At 52.4% G+C, this 17,099-nt stretch overlaps 2 protein-coding genes across 3 annotated transcripts in view; one reads left to right on the top strand and one right to left on the bottom strand.

Moving 5' to 3' along the window:
- Positions 1–939: 939 nt before the first annotated feature.
- LOC144954627 (uncharacterized) overlaps positions 940–17,099 on the bottom strand; it is a 65,283-nt gene continuing 49,123 nt past the window's right edge. The window contains exons 3-4 of the mRNA XM_078885081.1: positions 4,814–5,291; positions 940–993 (exon numbers count right to left, since the gene is read on the bottom strand). Coding sequence (XP_078741207.1) covers positions 979–993; positions 4,814–5,251 — 453 coding nt within the window. The 5' untranslated portion in view covers positions 5,252–5,291 and the 3' untranslated portion in view covers positions 940–978. The remainder of the gene's footprint in view (positions 994–4,813; positions 5,292–17,099) is intronic.
- Positions 10,261–15,470, top strand: LOC144954624 (dual specificity tyrosine-phosphorylation-regulated kinase 3-like). Of its 2 annotated transcripts, XR_013641295.1 has the most exons (6): positions 10,261–10,391; positions 10,849–10,951; positions 11,811–11,959; positions 12,303–12,439; positions 13,917–14,064; positions 15,407–15,470. XR_013641295.1 is itself a non-coding variant. In XM_078885079.1 (5 exons), exons 1-5 carry the CDS (start codon positions 10,386–10,388, stop codon positions 13,984–13,986), a joined length of 465 nt encoding a protein of 154 aa, XP_078741205.1. In that variant the 5' UTR covers positions 10,261–10,385; the 3' UTR covers positions 13,987–14,075. The 2 variants fall into 2 exon arrangements, 1 of the variants encoding a protein (XP_078741205.1); XM_078885079.1 differs by lacking the exon at positions 15,407–15,470 and having other exon boundaries at positions 13,917–14,075.

Genomic DNA, 17,099 nt, shown 5'->3' with positions numbered 1-17,099 from the left:
ACTCTAGCTAATCCTGACCTACTCCCAAGTCCTCCACTAACGGGCTAGGGGAGGCTAACTGGCCCTACACTGGTGAGTCGGGCTACGGTCTCCGGAGTCCCAGGGTACTGACCCTGGTTCACGGAACCACGCCTCTGGCTCGATCCTCCGCAGCCCTTACAAGGGCGGCGTCGAGGGGAGTCCAGGGCTTCTAACTAGAAGATCTTCCTTCTTCCTCCTTCGTTCCCAGACTGAGCCCCGAGCTCTCTCTGTCCTCCCCCTTTATACCCCTCGTCAGGATCACAACCCCCCAGGCTGCCTGATGCGGACGTCGCTGCGGGCACCCCCCCGTGTACTCCCGGAGCTCCGCCCACTGTGTTTATTCCCCGTAGGATCCTATGCACCTACAGCCCTCCCGTAACAACCCTACATCACTCCCCCCATTACAGCTCGCAGCCGTCCCGGCTGCAACAATTCCAATAAAGGAACATTTACCCCTCAAGCCCGTGTGTGCCTCATTTTTTTTCCAACAAAATGCAAATTGAACAACAACAACAAGAACAACAACCACACCCCCGAAGGGAATGTCCGACGCACCCCCCCCCCCCCCCGTATAAATACGAAATCCGTAAAAGCGCGTATATACAACTAGCCAGGAACTCCCCCAGCACACACAGCACACCCACGACACACAACGCACCCACAACACACACACCCCGCCCACACACACAACACAACACACACAATGTGCCAGGAGCGCACCACCGATGCAGCATACAGTAACCATGAGACGTGAAATAAAACAAATATTTTTTTTTCTTCCTTTCGTATTTTATAAGAGTCTGCGCATTTTAGCGCGCGTCCTTGCCGCAGGCCCGTCACACGGGGCAACCCCGGACGGCGGACCATCCGGTGGCGGCTGTCCCTTTCGAGATGAGGTCGCGATTTAAGTGGCGCGACCGTCGGCATCACCCGTGTGGGTTGTAGGGCACGAGCCCGTCATTCCCGGTGCACCTGTGGGTGGGACAGCCGGCAACACATCAGGCGAGAGCAGCGACGGACCCTCCGAGTCGGTCGACCCCCCACATGCTTGGCCCCGCGCGTGTGGAGTGGGCCCTCGCACCGCAACGAACGGTTTTAGCCTAGAGGGGTGTACAAACCACCGGCGCCTCCCCCATTTGATTCGAACGCACTGAGGCCTCAAAACGTCGACAACCTCGACGGGGCCCCGCCACGGGCGTACGAGTTTAGAGGAGGTCGCGAGTGGTACCTGGGGGACAGTGCAGCCATGCCCTGTCCCCCGGCTTCCACTGCAGCACGTGCGCGCGAGCCAGCCTGAGGCGCTCGTTCGCCTTTTGACGCCTGTCAGAATTTAGCCTCGCAGCATCCCGCGCCTCAGTCAGTTTGTCAAGGTTAAATTTAACGTGTTCGTCCAATTTAGTTTTTCCCAGCGGCGCGGGGATCTGCAGCTGTGCCGGAACAGGTGGGTCGGGTTCGCGGCCATACATAAAAAAGAAGGGTGAAAACCCCGTCGCAGCATGGGGAGCCAATCTGTATGCCGCTAGAACCCCTTGAATTTGTAAGTCCCAATCAGTCTGCGAGTCCGAAACTTGCTGCGACAACATAGACGAGATGGTGCGATGCAGACGCTCGACCATCCCGTCCGTTTGCGGGTGATAAGGAGGAGGTTCGAATTTTTTTCGTTCCTAGGAGATCACAGACTTGTTTTAGGAGTTTCCCGGAAAAATTTCTACCCTGGTCGGTCAGCAACCGCTCCGGAGCACCTTTGTCCATGACATAACCCTGGACAAAGGCGTCAACGATGGCTGCTGCCGACTGATTTGGCAGGGGCCAGGCCATAGACCAGCGCGTAAAATATTCGACCCCCGTAAGCAAATATCTATTTCCCCTGGGGGTGGCGGGGAATGGCCCCAGAATGTCCAGTGCGACCAGTTCATTTACTCTGGAGACCTGGATGGACTGCAAGGGCGGGTTCGACTCCCGTGCCGGTGGTTTGCGCTGCGCACACCGAGGGCATGCTGCCAACAGATCAGCGACATCCCTTGTCATGCCCGGCCAAAAAAAATTCAGCTGGAGCAAGGCGAGAGTTTTCTGGGTACCCAGGTGGAGGAGGCGCTCATGAGCAGCCCACACCACCTTACCCCGTAATCCCGAAGGGACCACCAGCCGGTGACGGTGGGATTTGCTGTCCCAATGCATGAGCAACCCTGCGTGCATCCCCCAAGCGTCGGCCTCACCCGTCCCCCGCCCCCTCTCCCCGGCGCGACGACGCAGCGCGAGGAGGGAGGTATCCTCCATTTGGAGGCGCCCCCATTCATTAACGGGCAACCCAAGCAGGGAATCTTTCCCTTGTTCCGCGATATCATTGGTGACCAATGTTTCGTCATTGGCGGCGGCCGCCAGGACCGGAACCATCATGTCCCCTGCTGGCTTGCAACGCCCAGACCCCAGGAGGCATGCGCATTCGGAGGCGGTTGGCATCCGTGACAGAGCGTCAGCGTTGGTGTGGCGAACGCCCTTACGGTAGGTGGTTTCGAAATCGAAATCCTGGAGGACCTCCAACCATCGGGACAATTGTCCCGATGGCTGTTGAACCTTCAGGGCGTACTGCAGTGCCGCATGATCTGTGCGGACGGTGAAATGCCGACCGTACAGATATGGGCGATACTGTTGGATGAAATAGACAATTGCCAACAGTTCCCTACGGGTGACACAATATCTTTGCTCCGCTGGAGACAACACCCGACTGCCGTACGCAACCACCCGTTCCACGCCGTCAACCACCTGGGAAAGCACGCCTCCAATACCCGTGTTGCTCGCGTCGGTGTCGAGCAAAAACGGCCTCGAAAAATCTGGGTAAATCAGGGGAGGAGCCTTTACCAGGGCGTCCCGAAGGGAGCAGAAAGCAGCTTCCTCATCCTGACCCCAGTGGAACCGAACCCCTTTAGATGTTAACGCGTGTAGGGGTTTGGCAATCGTTGCGAAATTTGCGACGAAGCGCCGGTAATATGATGCGAAGCCAATAAAACTCCTGACCTCTCCCACCGAGGTGGGAGTCGGCCAGGAGCTGACACACTGCGTTTTGGCGGGATCGGTAGCAATACCCGAGCGCCCTACAATGTGCCCCAAATAACGCACCGACTGGCGTAACAAATGGCATTTCTGGGGCTTAAATTTCAAATTAGCAGCCCGCATCTTTAGGAAAACCGCCCGCAACCTCTGGAGATGTTCATCAAAAGTTTTACCAAAGACAATAACGTCATCCAAATAAATCAGGCACGACTCCCATTGCAATCCAGCCAAAACCAATTCCATCAATCGCTGGAAAGTTGCCGGCGCTGAGTGTAAGCCCATCGGCAACCGGTTGAATTGGAACAGGCCGTGCGGTGTACGGAAAGCAGTTTTAGGCTTAGAATCATCGTCCAGAGGAAGCTGCCAGAATCCCGAAAGTAAATCTAGTGTGGAGAAGAATCGCGCTCCCGCCAAGGCGTCCAGCGATTCGTCCATCCGTGGGAGCGGGTATGCGTCGGCAACCGAAATTTTATTAAGGCGCCGAAAATCCACGCAAAACCGCAACGAGCCGTCCTGCTTTTTAACCAGGACGATCGGCGCTCCCCAAGGGCTGGTGGAGGGAGAAATGATGTCGGCGGCTAACATGTCATCAACAGCCGATTTGACATGGTCCTTTTCGGCGGGACTTAACCGAAACGGATTTTGGCGAATTGGCGCGCTGTCACCCGTGTCAATATGGTGACGCAGCAGGTGAGTGCAACCCAAATCATATTTATTCCGACTGAAAACGTCGGAAAATTCCCTCAGTAGCGTTCTAAGCTGTTGGCGCTCTGAATTTGTCAGGTCCGTCGATCCCGCACAAAGCGCGTCGAGCCACCCTTCATCGCTGTCCGAATGTGGGAGCATCCGGGAAGCAGTGCCAACATGGTTCGCGACAAGTTCCTCGCAGGGCACCGGCGTCGCGTGAGCGAGCACCGTCCCTTGAGGAACCACCACTGGCTGCGACCCCACATTGAGGACCGCGATGAAAGGGTCCCCGTCCCCTCTTACGACGGTCTGGGCCGGAATCAAATGAGGTGCATTAACCCCGGCCCTAGACGGTCCCAGCAAAACACCCTGATCCCCTATGCCCTTAGCGAAGGGCTTACGAAGTTTCAGGAGGCACTAGCATTTGAGCTCCCGGCGGCACACTAACTGTTCTGACGACGAACGCCGGTACCGCCGGTACCGTCGCGAACGCCGTCCGAGCCGCCGCAGGGGAAGGCAGGAACGCCATGCGTCGCCCCGACGGAAGCTCAATGCATCCTTGGTCGATCAAAATACGAATTGGCATTTTGCCTAAGAAATCCATCCCCAGCAGGCACGGAACCGCCAGCGAGGAGGAAACGAAAATCGGCCCCGACAATTTGATGTCCCCAATACAAATTTGCGCTCGAATCTGTCCCATGATGCCCAGAGAGCCCCCGTTAGCGGCATAGAATGGGACGTTAACCGGCAGTAAAGGCCGGCTTTGTACAGGCAGAATATTGTAAATTAACTCCGAAATGATTGTCGCCGATGCCCCCGTATCGACCAGGATGGGTACCTCTACCCCGTCAATGTGTCCGACCACGGCCGACGACCCTGACGACGCGGCTACCACGCGATGGGCCAACACGGACCACTGTTTGGGCTCGATTTGAGTCCCCGCAGTGATCCGCGTTGGCCCGTCGCAACGCAACATCGGCCCCCCGTTCGTTGTGGTGCGAGAGTGTGCAATGGTTGGGTGCTTTGGCCAAACATGTGTGGTGCCGCGACTCGCCGGATCATGCTGCTGGAGCTTGGGAGGAGGAGGCCCGGCGTCCCGTCGAGGCGTCGTCCCGCGCTGTCGAGGCGAGCGGCACCCCGAGGCGACGTGGCCCCGAACGCCGCAGTTGAAACACCGCGGGAGCCCCGGTGGAGACGATGGACGGTCGAAACGGCTTGAGCCGTCCCGGCCCGACCGTGCTCCTTGCGCCTGTTGCCGTCGATGGTCGACGGCGTAGAGCTCCTCCGTCGGAAGGGTGGCTGCAGCCACCGCACGCCCGGCCGATGCCCTGCTGGCTTTCCGCCGCAGGGACAGAAGGTTGGCGTGAAGGAGGCGCGCCGCCTGAAGAGAGGTCATCTCGGCGTCCTCCTGTGCGACGACAGCGATGTCCAGGTCGTCTGCCAGGAGGAGGATTTTCTCCGTGACCATCGCGTCCACGCCGTCGTCGTCCATACGGGGAAAAGCCGTCTTGGCCAGCGCCAGGAGGCTCGTCCTGTATGCCAGGGGCGACTCTTTTTCACCCCGCTTGCGGTCGTAGAACTGCTGTCTGCATTCTGCAGATGGTCCATAGACCCCAGCCAGCAGTTGTAGTGCCCTCGGCAGAGTAGAACGCTTCTCTCTTGGCGCCGATGTGAGGGCGGCGAGCGCGTCGGCGTCGAGGAGCGCCGGCAGCGCGCAGAGGGCTTCGTCGTCCGACCACCTTGCCATTTCTTGGTGGGCGATGAAGCGTCGTTGGAAGCCGCCCCAGTCGCCCTCCGCGCCAACAAATTCCTTCACCGGAGGCAGCCGTTGTTGCAGCGCAGCGTTCGCCTTGGAAGTCTGCAGGCTGCTATCCCCAGGACTCGGCTGTGCGTCGGCGCGAATGGCAGATGGAATCGCCTGTCGCAGCCGTGATGACGCTCCCGCCGCTGGCGATGATGCGGCTGTCCCAGCGAGAGCGGTGTCGGACCCAAGGTTTAGCCCGGCCACGCCCTCTGCAGCTGCCGTGGCGATGGCGGGAAATTCAAAGTTGGAGTCTTCCGAAATGGCGGGAAGGCGCTCCGGTCGTCGACTCCCCTCGCCCCGTGGTGGACCACCAGCCCCCAGCCGCGTGATGTTTTCCAGCGTGGCGGCAGCGGCATACAGCAGCTCCGCCAGCCTCTCGTGAGCCAGCCGTAGCGCGTCTGGCTGCGGCCCCTCTTCATGCCGATGCCCCGGCAGGAACGCGTCAGGCCCCGGCTGCACCATGTCTTGGTGAGCCGTCTCGGGCTCAACGATTTCAGCAGTGTCCTCGTCCGGTACTCTGGCTCGAGCTGTCTGACGTGTTTCCATGTCCGTAATTCTTCTGACACCAGATGAAGTACCGGTAATTACGCTGGACACCCAGGTTGAGGCACACGTATCTTTATTACAAGTTGTCGGTACAGGACAGCACTAGAGGGGGTAGCGGCCCCCTCACCCGGATAACTGGGGATACACTCTAGCTAATCCTGACCTACTCCCAAGTCCTCCACTAACGGGCTAGGGGAGGCTAACTGGCCCGACACTGGTGAGTCGGGCTACGGTCTCCGGAGTCCCAGGGTACTGACCCTGGTTCACGGAACCACGCCTCTGGCTCGATCCTCCGCAGCCCTTACAAGGGCGGCGTCGAGGGGAGTCCAGGGCTTCTAACTAGAAGATCTTCCTTCTTCCTCCTTCGTTCCCAGACTGAGCCCCGAGCTCTCTCTGTCCTCCCCCTTTATACCCCTCGTCAGGATCACAACCCCCCAGGCTGCCTGATGCGGACGTCGCTGCGGGCACCCCCCCCCCCGTGTACTCCCGGAGCTCCGCCCACTGTGTTTATTCCCCGTAGGATCCTATGCACCTACAGCCCTCCCGTAACAACCCTACACTAGGCCTCGACACCCCACCACACTATAGGCCGTACATATTACTGCACAGCGGCCGAGGAGATCGTGGCTGGGGGGGGTGGGCAGGGGTAGCAGCCCATCTGTGTATATATGTAAGGTTATTAAGAAATATATTTTTCACCCGGGCAACGCCGGGTACTTCTGCTAGTTCTATAATAAAAGTATTCATTTTTATGTTATGTTTCGGCTTGGGTCTAATTGTCCACGCTCAACTGACGTTGGCTGTAAATCACCACGGCCCCTTACGTTATGGCAAGCATCGGGGCCACTTTCTGGAGTCGTGGTACATTTAACTTAATAAAAGCGTGTTTAAAAAAAAAAAGTACTTTTAAAAATTACTTATTCAGAAGCGACTTGCCACCAATAATAGCTCAACGAAGTGGCTCATCATCACGTGTAAATTATAGCAGCCAAATACTTTAAACGAATATTCATATTCTTGGTTCTTTCGGTAAAGTCACGTAAATAGAAAACCAAAAAATATAAAAATTAGTAATGAAAATAAATCGAATAAATTGCTTTAATTTTCAATTTATCTTATTTTCTTAACTTAAAAAAATAGATTTGTTTTTGTTTTCTATTTACGTGACTTTACCGAAAGAACCAATAATATTAATTCCTGCAGTCACGAAAGTTTTAAGTCAAAACTTTAAACGAATGTATCTTAATGTGGAGAGAAAACCGGAGGACCCGGGGAAAAATCCACGCGACCACCGGGAGAGACAGAGACACGCAAACTCCAAATATACAGCAGGCATCAGGGTCGGGATCGAACCTACAAACTCCTGTATACCAGGCGAGGTAGTTAGGGGGGAAAGCAGAGACAGCGAGAGGGAGAGGGAAGATAATTAGTCAAACTCACACTCAGTATTACTCACCAACCATGATACACTCACCATCACACTCACCATGATACACTCACCATGATACTCACCGTGATACTCACCATGATACTCACCATGATACTCACCATCATACTCACCATCATACTCACACACAAGACCACACACATCAACAGTCGACATTCACCACTACGTGGCGGTGACGTCACCACAATAACCCAGGTGCCATGGATTGACGGCTGTGCCAGGCTAAGTGCAGGAGGAGGTCACGGGCCAGACCCAGGTGCCATGGGCCGACTGCTCTGCCTGGCTTGGTACAAGAGGAGGGCTAGACCCTGGTGCTATGGGTGAACTCGTGTGCCACCACCTGCACAACCACCACAGTAACAACCACACAACTATAATCACAACAATAACCACGACCAACAACTGTAACCACAACTATAATGTAACCACAACTATAATGTAACTACAACTATAATGTAACCACAACTATAATGTAACCACAACTATAATGTAACCACAACTATAACTTAATCACAACTATAATGTAACCACAACTATAACTTAATCACAACTATAATGTAACCACAACTATAACTTAATCACAACTATAATGTAACCACAACTATAACTTAATCACAACTATAATGTAACCACAACTATAATGTAACCACAACTATAATGCAACCACCAGAGGTGTGGACTCGAGTCATGTGACTTGGACTCGAGTCAGACTCGAGTCATGAATTTGATGACTTGCGACTCGACTTGGACTTGCATGACAATGACTTTGTCCCACCTCTGGTAACCACAACTATAATGTAACCACAACTATAATGTAACCACAACTATAACGTAACCACAACTATAATGTAACCACAACTATAATGTAACCACAACTATAATTCCCACCAGCCACGCGGCCGTCTGGGAGTGCCTCTCAGCAGCAGCAGCAGCAGGGCCGAGCTCTGCTTGAAGCTGCGCCGTGAACTCCGCAGAACGTGACGGCTGTAGGCCAGGCGCCTCCTCTGTCTCCTCCCACCGCCGCCGCCACTGCTGATGTGGACACACCGCGCGAGGTTCTCACCTTCAGGCTGAGTCGACGTAGAGGAGGCCCAGCGAGCCGCCGCTTCAGAAGCTTTCGCTCGCCACTGACGGTGGCCGTGAGCGGGTATCCAAACCAGCCGCTCGCCACCCACAATCCACAGCGCGCGCCGCCTCCACTCGGCCCCAGCGGAAGAAGCAGCGGGGGAGGGGGGTGGGGCATGGGGGGTGAGGGGGAGGGGCATGGGGGGTGAGGGGGAGGGGCATGGGGGGTTCGCGAGGGGGGGAGGGGACATGGAAGGTGGTCGCGAGGGGAGGCAGGGCGGGCATGGGGGGAGGAGCTCATGGCTGTGACATCACGGGGGGGCGTGGTTACCTTGTACCGCCCCCGCGTCTCGCCCACTGGCAGTTTGGCCGTTAGAGATGTCTATGTAGTTTATACTCGATTTAAAGCTTTCGTGACTGCAGGGATTCATCTTCTTGGTTCTTTCGGTAAAGTCACGTAGAAGGGTATTAATAAAATAATAAAAATAAAACATAATAAAATAATTCTCACGACGTTTCGGCCACAACGCAAGCAGCCGTCCTCAAGTGAAGACCAGGTCTGTAGGGGAGACAGCGTCTGAATGAAACACCACCACGCTTGGAGCGTATAATTAAGCTGGGTTGTAAGGGGGGAAGGGCGCCTTGACAAAATAATTTGCATATCAAGAGGAATTTAGCATATTTATGAGAAATGCAGGTATGTGATTAGTACTACTTGTGAAATGCGTGGGAGGTTTGGCGGGGGGTTTCAAAGTCATATTATGCCCGTGCATTATGCAGGATTAGCGATTAATTACGACTTTGTTAACGTCTAGCTTTTCAGTGTGTGGGTCCGGTCTCTTATTTGAGAGGCGGTTGAATTTGGAAATCAAGTTGTCCTTTCATTTGGTCGACATAGCGGCAGCTGAAGAGGCAGTCATATTGTCTACATGTTCCCAATCCGATGTGGACATTGTTGCAGTCAAAGATAAGTGTGATTTGTAGAGTGTCTTGTCTAACTGATCTAGTTCGGTGCGCGTAAGTCTGATTTTCTCTGAGATAAGAGCTAAGCTAGTTCTAGACAGAATTCGTTTAGCATTAGAAGAAGTTACAGCAGCAGAGGTTAGTGTAAATGCGATTGGTATTACCTTAGAGTCGTGGCATCTCTTCAGAAAGGTGAGAGACTCGATTAGCTGAGCCTTCTTTGTCTTTGTTGTCCCATACTGGCAGGGGGAGGAGTGGTGGTGTTAATGTTGGTGGTATTAGTGGGGGTGGTGCTTGTGATGGTGGTGGTGTTAGTTTTAGTGATGGTGGTGTTAGTGATTGTGGTTGTTATTAGTGGTGATAGTGGTGGTGTTACTGGTGTTAGTGATGGTGGTGTTGGTGGTATTAGTGGTGGTGGTGTTAGTGAGGTGGCAGGATGCCCTGGTGGTCCCCATCTTTAAGAAGGGAGACCGCACAGACTGTAACAACTACAGGGGCATCTCACTCCTCAGTGTGCCGGGAAAGGTCCTGGCAAGAATTATTCAACACCGCCTTGCCAGGCATGCTGAGGAAAGGCAGTTGTTGCTTTTTGTGTTTTTCGTATTGTGGGTGACTGGTGAGGATGTGAGTCTGTGTTGATGATGAGAGTCCGCATTGTGAAGTGACGTGTGTTTAGACGTGGGCGTGTCACGCCCCTTCGACTCTGCGACCCTCGCCTCTGTCTCCCGCTCTCCACGCAGAGACCCGGACCGCGCGAGAGACACCGTGAGCTCTGAGCACCCTAGTCTGCAAGTTGCTACCATGGAGGTACATGTGGCTCCTCGACTTGTGTGGTGAAATATGGGTGGTCGTGTGTTCTCCCCTCTGCGTGTGCCTACCTGTGACCTGTATACCTGGATGTGCTTCTCCTTGCCCGCCTGAGTGTGTGTGCGTCTATCAGTGTCTCTCCGAGATCCTGTTGGTGTACATGCCTGTCTACGCGTGAGCATCGACAGCACTGTTATCTATCCACTGATGGATGAACGCCTCGCTCCCTGAGACCCTGCTACCCCTCACATCCTGTGATGGAATAATCCGCCAAGCGCCGGTTTCGTCGCACCATCTCTCTGGCGGCTCTCCTCTCTGATGTGTTCCGTTCCTTGGTTGTCGCTGTTATTATTCTTGACTGTCAGCCATTGTTGTCCATCCTGGCCATGGCTCGTCCTGCCCGAGTCCCACTCACTCCTCAAGCCCTAGTGGTGGACCTTTGTGTGTGTGTGTGTAGATCAGCCGAGCTGGAGAGGCTCGGAGTAACGGCGAGTCTTGCACCACGTGGAGTGCGCTGTCCTCAGCGCGCACCGCCTCCATCCGCAGCAAATCGCCACAAGGTAAGAACAGAAATGAGTGACGTCAAGATGACCACACTGAATGGTGGGACATCACGACGGTCATGTTTCAAGGGGGACGTGACAGTGACCATGATGCATGGGGGACTTCATGGTGGCCATGTTGCATGGGTGATGTACCGTTCGACTTTTGCCATTCTCTGGTCTCACACCGGCGAGACAAGGTCATAGAGAAGGCTGTCTCTGGTGCAGGCCAGTCAATTTCAAACACAATGCATATATTATCGGAGCATGTTTGTTTGCATATTTTTCCACAAGTATGTGGTAAATGCAGACTTGATGCCTTGCAAAAGGTATCTATTTGGTGTTTCAACATATTAACACCTGTTTTTGTGCCAGAAAGGGTAAAAGCTATTCTTATTTCATAAAATCCTTGGCATATCTGTGTTGTATTTATATAATTCATTAACCCCGTTGTCAACCCAAGCAACCGAAGACGTCATCAAAGCTGCATATAGCTGGACATCGAACGAAGATGGTCACTGCATCGCACGTTTTCAGATGTGCTTCTGCAGTCATCTGGAATGCTCTTCCGACATTAGGAAGCCACTGGAGCGATGCTCATTTAAATCTATAATTTAAATAGTTTATTGTCCTTCTCCTTCACTTCTGATTAGCAGGGTTGCTGAAGCACGATGCAAAATAAGTTCAACATACAGACATAACTGGTATTGGCCAAAACATCCAAATCCCCTGCAAACTCCTCAAATTGGGATCACACAGCAGACGTAATGGCAGCAGCATCACCCCCATTCTCTGTAAATCATCTGCAGGAACCTCCTGAAAAGAAATCTAAACATATGATCACCGACAGCTGTTGTTGTTATTCTCTTGCCTGCAGCAATCCTGGCTCTCTTTGGCCCTCAAATGACCCACCAGGAGAAGCTGGAGCTTGTCGCCATACAGGAAGTATGGTACTTTGCGCTCCGCAACAGATCCCGGGGACCAAACAACGATGGATACGACGACCACGAACATCATTACATTCCGGTGAGACTCGCCACAAAGCCCTCCTGGGGGGGCGGTCACAGGCGCAGCGGTCGCGAGGTTCGTGGCTTCTTGTCATTACACCAGAAGTACCAACCAACCAGAGACAGCACGCATGCACTCTCCCACACACTTCACAATCAAGTTTATTTCCCAAGTTAAGCCCATTGAGCTAATGAGCTTTTTAAGGGTGTCTCAGCCAGCAGACATCAGAGCATTCCACAATTACAGATTTAAGAAAACCAAACACTTAATAAAACAATTATTTCGTAAAATAATGCTCACACTTCTTACATGTTGTGATTTTCAAAATATAGTCAGTCTAAATGATTGTAATTTGGTGCAGGTCCAGCATGAGCACCTCCACTACCGCTATGAGGTGCTGAAGAAGATTGGGTACGGAGGTCAAGGCCAGGTGATCCGGTGCCTTGACCACATGAGGAACACCCTGGTGGCCGTGAAGATCTTGGTATCACCATTGAGGTAAGAATTCAGAGCAGTGTTGTCACAAGGACGACGTTGTTGTTCAGTCCTTTGCTGTGGGCAGTCGTGTGATGAGGTGGTGACAACTCGTGCCTCACAGATGGTCCCCGGTTCGACTCCTGACTCGGGTGCCCTCCTGTGTGGAGTTTGTATGTTCTCCCCCTGTTCTGGATCAGTTCACTCTTACATGACGTTAATTCTTCATTTCACCTGGTAGATGCATTCCTGAAAAGTGCCGCGTTAAGGGAAAGCACATTAAGCAAACATAATATCCCCATATATAATGTAACGATAAAGTTTTGCAAGATATAATACACGCACACAGTGATATGAAGAGACCAATAATGGCGGGTATGCTGTCACGTCACGTTATCATTCCGCATTCCGCCTACTGTATCACCGCTCAGCCGGGCAGTTTCATAGCAGGCATATTGCACGTTATAATGGGCGCTTTCCTGCATTAGAACAGATGCATTACGGATTATAATGGGTGCGGTCCGTGTTATAACGGGAGCCTTCCACGTTATAATGGGCACGTTCCACGCTATAAAATGCACGTTCCACGCTTTAATGAGGTTATCCCATGTCATAACGGGCGCGTTCTGTGTTATAACATGTGCGTTCTGCGTTATAGCAGCTACATCATGGGACCTCCTTTGCCAATACCAAAAAGATACCCGCAAAGGAGGTCCCATGATGTAGCTGCTCACCCCGAGCTCTCATGCCTCTGATAGTGCTCGTCTTTGTGCTGTACGCCTTTTGGCGTCCTCTGGTTTAACACCGTTTTGAGACTAGACTTAACAGAAAGCTGTCTGGTGTGGACCAATCAGTTTAAAAGACAATGCATATATTATCAGAGTATGTTTTTTGTTTGCATACTGACCACAAGTATTGTGGTTAATTCAGACATGATTCCTTGTAAAAGGTTTTTTTTTTTTTTTACATCTTAACACCTGTTTTGTTGCCAGGAAAAAGGGGAAAATCTATTCTCATATTTTGGTATTGGCAAAGGAGGTCCCATGATGTTCCACGTTATAATGCCTTGCTCTGTGAGAGCCACATTCAGTCACGAATCAGCTATGGCTCAGTCTCTAAAACTCAGGCTCAGCTCCAGCTCAGCCGTGGTTTGGCTCAGGCTTGAGCCACTCAGCTGCTGATAAAGATACACGAGTGGCTCAGCCGTGGCTTGGCTCAGCTCCTGGAAATCCTGAGTGTGGCTGGGGCCATGCTCGGAGTCGGCTCAATTCACACATTAGGGAATCACTACGTTAAGGCAGCACCCCAAACCCCCTCTATCCCTTGCTTATTTTATCCTCTTCCCTATCCTTTCTGGAACCTTCCATGAGCGCGCTACTGGAACTCATAATGACATTACACTTGGGGAACGTATAATTATTTAATTCTGAATATAATTTGTTTCTGGTCATTCCTTAAGCAAGTCTAAGTCATGATTCATTTGTGCATTTTCTCTGCACAGCTCCAAGCGTGATACATCTCAAGAGAATGGAGATCAAGATGGCTCTGGAACTTCAGGACGAGGGCAGTGATGAGGACTACAACGTCGTCAAAGTCCTGAACCATTTTGACTTCAGAGGACACCACTGCATTGTCCTGGAGCTGTTGAAGTACGTACCATGTGTTCCCACCGCCCCCCCCCCCCCCCCCCCTTGGCGTGGTAAACTTCATTAGCTAAACAAAAACTATTTTACACTATGGGAACCTCATTTGCCAGTAAAAATATGATAATTGGTTCTTTACCCTTCTATCTGGCAACAAAACTGACACCTTTTTTTACAAGGAGTCATGTTTGCATAGACCGCAATGCCTGCAGTCATAATACAAACAAAAGAACATAACTCTGATAATGTGCACTGTCCTTAAAGTTGATTGATCCACACCCGAGACAGCTTTCCTTAGAGCCTAGTCTCATATGGGTTGGACCAGATGACGCCAAAAGGCGCACAACTCAAAGACAATGCACCATCAGAGTATGAGAGCTCGGGGCAAGCATCTACACTATGGGAACCTCATTTGCCAGTAAAAATATGATAATTGGTTCTTTACCCTTCTATCTGGCAACAAAACTGACACCTTTTTTTACAAGGAGTCATGTTTGCATAGACCGCAATACCTGCAGTCATAGCTAATGAAGTTAACCACTCCCCTTGGCGTGGTTAACTTCATTAGCTAAACAAAAACTATTTTATTTAGCAGGTAAAGCCCACTGCCCTATTAGTTATTTTTCACAAGCGGCCTGGCTACAAATGATAGCTAAAAAAAGTGGCTGATGTGGAAATGTATGGCAGCCAAATACTCTAAACACGTTTCTAAATATGGAGGGAAAAACCAGAGGACCCGGAGAAAAATCCACGTGACCAGGGGGAGAACATGCAAAGTCAGAATATACATGCGTCAGGGTCAGGATCAAAGCCCCGATCTCTTCCACACCAGGGGGGGTGATAACATCACACCACCGGGGCTAGATGTTACTTCTGGGATTCCCGTGCCAACCTCGCATTGCGATACTGTGGAGCTGGCATGTGCCCCAGGTGCACTAGAGACCACTCCTCTTTTCTCAATCAGCGCCGCCCACTTTTATATAGCCACGCCTCCACTCGATCAGCAGGTTGGCTGCAGCGCAGTGGTGACGCTTGTGCACCTCGATGAAAATCCCTGAGTTTGATTCTCAACACGGACGCCTTTCTGCGTGGAGTTTTTGTATCTCCTAATAGATAACTCCACCACCCAGAAACAGAGCCAATGAAAGCAAGTGGTCAGATGTGCTAGCTGATTCGGTTTATCAGCAAACCAATGACCTAAACCCACACGGAGCTATGACTCATATTAGTCGTGAATGTGCAAATAGAATATTAATATTGTCGTTATCATAATCCACGCAGTATTGCAGGGTATGCCACTGACACTGCGTCATTGTAATTGTTGTTGTTGCTTCTGCCTCTTTCACAGGGAGAGCCTCCATGATGTGATTACGGAAGCAGGGCTCCGGCAATTGCACATGGGGATGGTGAAAACTTACACCAGGGGCATCCTCAAGTTTCTTTGCCACACCAAGACCAGGAGCAGCTTCCCCTCGACGAGTCCTCGCGAGAAAAGACTGCTTTCCGTACGCCGCAGGGGTTATTCCAATTTAACTGTCTTCCGATGGGGCTGAATGCGGCCCCTGCCACTTTTCAGAGGTTGATGGAGTTGGTATTAACGGGGTTGCAGTGGGAGACATGTCTTATATATTTGGACGATATCGTTTTCAGCCGCACATTTGACGAGCATTTATAGCGGTTGGAGGCCGTGTTCATCAGGATGCGTTCTGCTAATTTGAAATTTAAGCCCAAGAAACGTCACCTACTGCAACACTCCATGCGTTATTTGGGGCACATCGTCAGTGCGGACGGGGTGGCCACAGATCCGGACAAAACTGCATGCGTCCGTGACTGGCCAACCCCTGTCACGGTGGGGGATGTGCGTCGGTTTTTGGGATTCGCCTCATATTATCGGAGGTTTGTTCCAAATTTTGCTACGATCGCGAGGCCTTTGCATCTCCTGACAGGTAAAGGACACAAATTTGCTTGGGGACCGCCAGAGGAGGCGGCGTTTCGAGGCCTACGCGATCTATTGGCTACGGCACCGACGTTGGATTATCCGGATTTTGCACATCCCTTCATTCTGGATACGGACGCGAGTGACACGGGCATTGGGGCGGTGTTATCTCAGTCTAAAGGTGGTGTAGAACGCGTGGTGGCGTATGGTAGCCGGGTTTTGTCTCCCGCTGAAACCCGCTACTGCGTCACTCGCAGGGAACTTTTGGCTATTGTTTTTTTTCTCCGCCAATTTCGACCGTATCTGTACGGTCGTTCGTTTATTGTTCGCACGGATCATGCGGCCTTGCAGTATGCTCTTAAAATGGACCAACCATCCGGCCAGTTGGCGCGGTGGTTGGACACGCTGCAAGAATTTTCCTTCCAAATTCACCATCGGAAGGGAGTGCGTCACGCTAATGCGGACGCACTTTCCAGGCTGCCGCAGCGATCCCCTTGCGCGTGTGCGCCCGATTCAGCACCCCCCTCCGCTTGTCGCGCTGGCAGTCGAAGTGCCGGAAGCTCCGCTTGAGCCGGGGCCGGCTGATGCGGGGCCGGCTGATGGGGGACCGGCTGATGGCATTCTTCATCTCCCGAGGTCTGTGTGGATTCGGGAACAAATGTTGGATGATTCTTTGGTAACGTTACGTAAGCGGCCTGTGAAGGGGAGTGGGCGACTCTGTGCGGGAGGCGTGCCGGAAACCGCTCTCCGTGATGGCTTGCTGATGTGGAGGGAAGGGATGCAGGAACGCTGGCGTCTGGTTGTACCGGCATCATTGCGGTACGAATTGATTAGGACTCTGCATTGTGACACGCTTTTACATCTGGGGGTGCAGAAGACGCTATTGACGCTGCAGCGAGACTACTATTGGCACGGCATGACGACGGATGTCGTCGGGCACGTTCGCGCGTGTCCCGATTGTGCCCGCCGTAAGCCACCTAAACATCCATATGTGCCGCCGATACAATCTATTCAGGTGTCTCGAGTTAATGAGTTGGTGGCGTTAGATATTTTGGGACCCTTTCCGCCATCCGCTAGGGGAAATAAATATTTGCTGGTAGGGGTG

Source organism: Lampetra fluviatilis, unplaced genomic scaffold (genome assembly GCF_964198595.1).
Source record: "Lampetra fluviatilis unplaced genomic scaffold, kcLamFluv1.1 SCAFFOLD_312, whole genome shotgun sequence".
NCBI lineage: Eukaryota > Metazoa > Chordata > Hyperoartia > Petromyzontiformes > Petromyzontidae > Lampetra > Lampetra fluviatilis.
Note: the sequence above shows the minus strand (reverse complement) of the source record. Positions and strands in the feature narration are given on the sequence as shown.

Excerpts from the sequence above, each read along its gene's own strand:
- LOC144954624 (XM_078885079.1), top strand. Across the intron at positions 10,952-11,810 it reads CCGCAGCAAATCGCCACAAG|CAATCCTGGCTCTCTTTGGC; the intron begins GTAAGAACAGAA and ends TCTTGCCTGCAG. Across the intron at positions 12,440-13,916 it reads ATCTTGGTATCACCATTGAG|CTCCAAGCGTGATACATCTC; the intron begins GTAAGAATTCAG and ends TTCTCTGCACAG.